This window comes from Belonocnema kinseyi, chromosome 5 (assembly GCF_010883055.1).
Source record: "Belonocnema kinseyi isolate 2016_QV_RU_SX_M_011 chromosome 5, B_treatae_v1, whole genome shotgun sequence".
Lineage (NCBI taxonomy): Eukaryota > Metazoa > Arthropoda > Insecta > Hymenoptera > Cynipidae > Belonocnema > Belonocnema kinseyi.
This window is the reverse complement of record NC_046661.1, coordinates 45,654,480-45,661,547: the sequence shown is the minus strand read 5'-3', so window position 1 is coordinate 45,661,547 and position 7,068 is coordinate 45,654,480. Positions and strand designations below refer to the sequence as shown.

The window sequence follows — 7,068 nt, the reverse complement described above, 5'->3', positions numbered from 1 at the left end:
TTTTGAATAAAATGAGACATTTTTATTATCAGAAAAATGCTACCATTTTGTAAATTTTTAACATTTTTCAAATTTTTGGAAACGCGTTAAACAAATTTCGAATGCCAGAAACCCCCATACATCAAATTTAATCCTTTTTTAACAATTAGATTTATATATATATATATATATATATATATATATGAACCTTTTTTGAGTAAATAAATTGTTATTTCTGTGTTATTGTTATTCAATGCCAAAAACAATAGGCACCTAGTTACTTGCAATAAATTCGACACCATTTTTAGCAATGGTTCTTGTCCAATTGCTGCTAAAATAAGAAATCCGAGAGGGTTTTATGAAAAAATAAAATAATTTTGCCTAAAATCAAGGAGGCTCGAAATGTTTAATTTAAAATGAAATTTCAAAACAAAATATATATTTTTTTAAGTCTATTCTTAACAAACTTCGAATAATTTGATTACTTCTGATTCATGCAGCATTCTCCTTAAGATTAACAACAAGGAAATTGGTCTTTTCTCTTAAGATAGATAATTTTTTTCATTTTCAATCTATGTTTATCAATTCACAACAGAAGAATACAAATCCATCATTATATCCCAATATATCCTATCAATCAAGGGTTTAGAGGGAATAATTGACATTTTAACGGAAACTAAATAACATTCAATACTATATTTTACACCAGTACTATAAAAGAAAAATGCTGCATTTCTAACTCGAATACTTATATTGTCACGATTTGTTATAAGATTACATGTATTCTACAATTTCCGTTTTTATATGTCTCTGTATCTCTCCTTTCTCACGATTGACATGCGTTCTCGTATAAACTCTGCCAGTGGTACGCGTCGAACACAAATCAGTGTAGCCTGCACGAATTAAAATATTTAAAAAATGTGGAAATGCATCGAAAAAAAATCGAGTTTCGCTTCGTTCACTGAAAATTGTCCAAAATATCCAGGTCTGAGCGTAGCGAAGACACTCGTAATGGTTTATTCGCTAGTACTGTGTCGCAAGTATGATTGGGGTGCGCTTCTCAAGTCTCAGCGATTACGAGGACGAAGTATTTTCCCCATTGCTCTCGAGGTAGCCGCCAGATCCGTTTACGACAAACGACGTTCCCAAACCGTACAAGTGACCGCAGTACTTTGCATCGTCGATATTGTCTTCGAAAAACATCTGAAATCAAGCAAAGAGAAGAATCCTTAAAGAAAACATGCGACTGATGCATCCCTTTTTTAAATTACATATATAAAACACAAACCCAAATTTAAAACTTCGTGGCATACATTTTTTTTAAACATTTAAAAATGTAATATTTTCAACCAATTTCTTACGCTTTTGTTCTTGAGGATTGATATATTATAACCTTCGTTGTCTCTCAAGTGACATCAAGAACTAATCATGATGAATATGCCAGTTTAGTGTTGATCACTGACAATGAAAATATTACAAAATGTAAGTCTTAAAAACAAAACAACTTACACTCAAGCTAGACGTTCAGAACCAATCTTTCTTAAACTTTAAGTAATCGAAATCAAACCGTTTTAACTTTAAATCATTAAAAATCATCTGCACATCAAACTGCTCGAGGTTGAACTATTCCAATTAAAAAATGCAACACCACTTTTATTGTACAATAATGTAATAAGGATCCATTTTCAAATTTAAAACGATAAGAATAAACAATTTAAAATTAAAATGTAACCGTACAATTTCACATTTGAAACTTCCAATACAACTATCCAATTTTAAGAGGGTCTCACATTTCAACTGATTCCAATACGAATTAACAAGAAATACTTTTTCACTACCAGAAAGTAATAATTATGCAGTAAAACATTTTAAATAGCTGTTTACTTCTATTCATTCAATTAAATATTATTATTGAAGTTTTCATCGAGACTACATAGGTCTGGCAATTGAAAGTAAGTTGGAAGCCATTAGACTTTATTGTGTGTCTGTTAATATGCTGGTACCTCTGTCGCCATTTAAAATTTGCAATGAGTTGGTTTCCCACCAAATTGGGGTCATAATGCAACATCACCAAATTGTGAAACAAAATAAATATATAAAACATGGACTCGTAGAAAACGATAAGACGGAACTTTTTTCTACTTAAGGGCATGTGATACTTTGAAAATTATCGATTTTACCAGTTTTAGGTTCCCCCGGTGTTTTCTCTAGAATAATAAATATTTTGTCTTAAACATTTGGGAAATGATAGGGAACATGCTAACGGACGTCCCCACACACTTTCTTTGTGGGTTGATTCCAAAAAAATTTGATTCTGCTAAAAACGTGTGTGTATATTTCGAGGTTATGTCGGTTACAATTCTCCCGAGATTTATTTCCAAACTACACAATATTTTTGGCCGAAAACTTTAAACTTACAAATAAACATATCAACTATTCTCCCGGAACTAACCTTGTTTGTAGGCAATCAAAAAAGCTTATTTCATACATATTTTCCAAATTACCGGAATGACAGAGCTGAAAAACGACGTAACCTCAAAAGAACCCTACCGAAAGAAATCTCTGAGTTTTCTTTAGCGAAATAGCCTGGCCCATTTGAGTCTATAAACAAAGTCGATTTGAAACAAAATAGTCTCGGAGATAGTTTGAGAGATTTAGGTCCTTTTGAAGATCCTTTCAGTGGTCCTTTTAAGAGTGGTGCGGCGGTAACATAATGTTCCTTTTGTATTCGTCAACTTAAAAAAAAATTATAAATAAATTATCTCACCTCTCGCATCTTGAAAAATACCATGCCAGTCAATAGAGAATCAGACCCTGCTTGATGCTGAGGCCCCACTCGTTGAAGCTCTAACTGCTCAGCCACTTCTTGTAAACCCCCCTTCAAGTTCTTACAAGACTTCATAAGGTACTGCAGACAAAAATAATTTGGAAATCGTTGGTAAACCGTTTATGTAAATAAAAACAGAAAACTATAAATAGTTAATCTGAGAATACCAAGTAAAACAAATTAATAAAAGTTAAAATTAATGAACTCTTAGAAAAAATAGAAAGATAATAGAGTAAATTTCCAGCTGAATTTTAAGTAAAAATAAAGTGGAATAAAAAGTAAGAAAAAAGAAATTGAATTTTAAAAGAGAGAGCTGGAAATGATCAGATACTTCACAGTCGAGTTCTTTGTCTTCTTACTTTAACATCGTAAATCGTCGGAAAGTATATCCTAAGCAATTCGAAGAAGTCGCTCTCTTCTTGTGGAAGATTTTGATCAGTGAGAAGTTTCAGGAGGTATCCGAAATCGTAACCAGAATGAAACGACAGCCACTTTATGTCTTCCATGAGCACGATGCCCGATGTCATTAAAAGTTCCGCAAAGTCAAGAGGATTGATTCCCTCTTCTTCGTGTTTCTTAAACTGTATACCACTGTTCTGCAACATATCTATACTATCCTGTGCGTACATATCCTCTCTAGAAGAAAACAATTGCACAATATAAATTTCAAATTCAAAATGGCGTGCAGTAATGCCAGTTGTGGAGAATTATTAATAATAATAAAGAAAAAGTAGCAGTACCCGCAGAGTCTACTAGAATGTCAGAAAAAAGTTTACAGTTTCCAAAAAGTTTTCACAGTTATTCAAAGTTTAAAAGTAAAACCTTGAAAACTTAAAATTTGAGTTATATAACCTGGATTTTGAATTTAAAGAATACAAAATTTTAATTGTTTAATTGTACAATTTCAAATGTGAAGTCATTTCTAATTGTGTACAATATGTACATTTGCAAGCTTTCAAAACATTGAAGAATTTCTATGTACAACTCAATTAAAGTTCATTATATTCAAAACGAAGCATTGAAAATTGATTAACTATTAATGTATATAATGAAAAATATTCAAAGTGATTAATCTTCAAAAATAATATCTGTTTTAATTTTCTAATTAAAACATTATCAAGGAAGGAGGTTCAGTTTTTAAACTACCAGTTCTTTAATTTAAACCTGGCTCAAAATTAACTGTCAAGTACGCTAAAAGTATAAATTAGAAAATTTTAATTATCACGGATTTTATTTTTGAAAATTTTGAATTATATATTATAATTGTACATTCTTGTTTTTCAAATCATCTTATTTTGATGGTCTGAACTATAAAATGGAACAATCCTGGAGGTCATAAATTTAAAATTGCTGATGTTTGCAGCGTTTCAATTTAAATTTCTAGAATACTGAACGTTCAAAACTTTGGAAATTATTCAATTATTAATGATTCCATTTTAAATTCTTAAGTTTGATTGCTCTAAAATCAAAACGTTTTCATTCAATTTATATGCCTTCAAACATAGAATGAAATTTAATTGTTGAGGCCTTTAAATTAAAATTTGAAATATGTAATTAATGTTTAGGATTATATTTAAAATATAAAATACTAACATTTTAAATTAATAAAAGTGGAAGAAGTTATTGGCTCAGGCTTTAAATAAGTAATTAATAGCTATATTACGTTTTTAATTTCTTACGACACAGTTGCACAATTAAAAATTAAAAATTCAAACCTTTCAAACGAAATAATGTTGAAAAATTTGAAAATTTTCTTCGCAACTGAAAATTTCAGGCTAAAATTGTAGCTGCGTTTTAAAGTTAGTTCAATTATTTCAAATTTCAAATCTAGAAATTTAAAAAATTGAAACACATAGGTAAATCTTTAACTGAACTGGATGACATTAATTTTATTATTTATTTATTGACATCCAAATCTGAAAAATTCCAGTTTTATTATATTTAAATTTAAAAGGTTTAATACAGAAGAATGTTCATTTTTAATATTTTTAAATTTGAAATCTCAGGTTGTAGCGCTTAGAGTTTTGAGAATTCACATAGTATCAAGTTTTATTCGAATATCATTTGAAAACTTCCAAATGTTCCTGAGGGTTTCTTAATTCAAATACATTACATTACGAATGATTCAGAATTGGTTACAAGTTACTAGAAAAGTGTAACTAGTTACCTCACAGTTACAGTGTAGCAAGTTACTTTCCAACAAAGTAAATTGAAATAAACTTTAAACACTGTAATAGGTCTTAAAATTAAGGTTGCTTTAAATTTCTCAGTTTCTATTTCGGTAGATTAACATGAAGGATAAAATCGGCATAATCTCCAACAGATCCATATTAAAAAATATATACTATAAGAAAACTGCAAGATTAAACAATAGGGAGAGTTGTAGACTAGGATTATAAAGTTAAAGGATTTGGGAGATTGTTTTCAAATCTGAAATGCTTTGGGAATAAAACACTGAGGATTAAAATAAAGATAGCTTGAAATTTAGAATAAAACTTACGCAAGATTGAATTTGAAGTTAAACTGCCAGGTAGTATAATTCCCACCTGGCGTATTACCCGTCTCATCCAGGAACGTCAGACCGAGTTGTATAATCCGAAGTAAATCTACATTGCAGCGCAGAAGTTGATACTGATAGTCTGCGCTCGTTCTGAATTCTCCTGAAATGTTTTGAGTCGTAATTTAATTTAAGTTCGGACATCTGACATAACAGAATAAGCAGGGTGCCTTTATATTAGTTTACTCAATACTTTGATAAATCAAAGAAATTACCAAATTATATCAAGGAACAAAATACATTTCAGATGCACAATTCAAAAGTTTTATTATGACAAAACTTTTTGAAAATATTTACATTATTCCTCATATGTACAATTATAAACTGATAATCCTTTCAAATTCAATGTGAAATAGTTTTCTAAATTTTCGATATTATCTGTAAACATGTTAAACATATTTTTCTGTCACTTTGAATTTTCAACAATGAACAGTTTGATAGCATAAGGTTTATTTTGCGACTCTTAGAAGCAACTGTGATGATAGTGGAGGCAATTTTCTTTTTAAAATGCGTTCAAGAACATTAAAAAATGTCCATAACATTCATGGTTATTAAAAATTTAATTAACTCAGGCTCATTATACAAAAAATTAATCTTCTTACGATTTACTATAAAATAAAATGTAATAACTAACTAAAAACAGTTTTCAGTGGTTCAAAATTAAAAAAAAAATGGTTAATAATGTTACGAACAAATTAATGAACGAAACTCTTTTTTTAGTGATTCGCAGTGATTAGCTATATAGAAGCCTCAGCTTTTTAAAATATGATATTAATGTGCTTTTGTTTAGAAATTATTCAAACCATTTTTATAATCAAATGAGCATTTTCACCATATTTTTATGAATGACCGTAATTAAAAAATAAAAATATTAAAATAAAAAAACCTTAATTTGTTTAAATTAGAAAGCTTATTCATGAAAAAATGGTCAAAGCGTGCATTTGCTTATGAAAATTGTTTAAATAACACAGCCACACTAAAAAGTGTGTGGAACAAAAAAGAGAAAAAAATTGTAACAAACTTGATCTTCATTTTTCCGAAAGCGCATTTCCAGAATGCACATTCACATATAAAAATATTAAGTGTCAGATATTTCAGGGGAGGGGGATCAAATATATATGTGTGTGTGTGTGTGTTTGTGTGTATCCCATATATAGATTAGCGGCGTCGACCTTTAATACAAAAGGGGGTGGAGGGTTTGGGGGGCTAAACTTCTGCCCACTTGGCTCCGCACACTTTTTTCTGTGTGGCTGTGTAATTAACAAATTTTTGTAGTATACAAAATATGACAGCGAAAAATCTTGACACATTTCTAGTAGATTCCAAAAATACAAAATTACGCCTTTTCATGAAAAAATGGTAAAATTGTGTATTTATTTACATTAATTGTTTAAATAATTGCTAAACAGCAGCTATTTTTAATTAATTGTAATCGCACAGTAATATCTGTCATATTTCACACAAAAGCTTTGGTTTTCAAATATCTAATTATTGCGAATCATGAAAAAATGACTTGCAGGTTTTCCAGGACAAAAAAAAATAGATTTTTCCAGGTACCTTTTTTGATTATTACAACGAACTTTATTACAAAATTAGTATAATTCGCAACTTATATAATTTTTTATGAATTATAAATAAACTTCAACATTACAATACTGATTAAAAATGGAAAGTTTCTTCAACGCTTCAGTAAATAATAATAAAA

General features: G+C 29.4%; 1 protein-coding gene across 2 annotated transcripts in view; it reads right to left on the bottom strand.

Annotated features, from left to right (window-relative positions):
• Positions 1-366: 366 nt before the first annotated feature.
• LOC117173056 (CCR4-NOT transcription complex subunit 7) overlaps positions 367-7,068 on the bottom strand; it is a 12,065-nt gene continuing 5,363 nt past the window's right edge. For both annotated transcript variants that reach the window (XM_033361431.1, XM_033361430.1), the window contains 4 exons: positions 5,307-5,466; positions 3,166-3,442; positions 2,747-2,887; positions 367-1,182 (listed from right to left, as the gene is read on the bottom strand). In XM_033361431.1, coding sequence (XP_033217322.1) covers positions 1,054-1,182; positions 2,747-2,887; positions 3,166-3,442; positions 5,307-5,466 — 707 coding nt within the window. In that variant the 3' untranslated portion in view covers positions 367-1,053. The remainder of the gene's footprint in view (positions 1,183-2,746; positions 2,888-3,165; positions 3,443-5,306; positions 5,467-7,068) is intronic.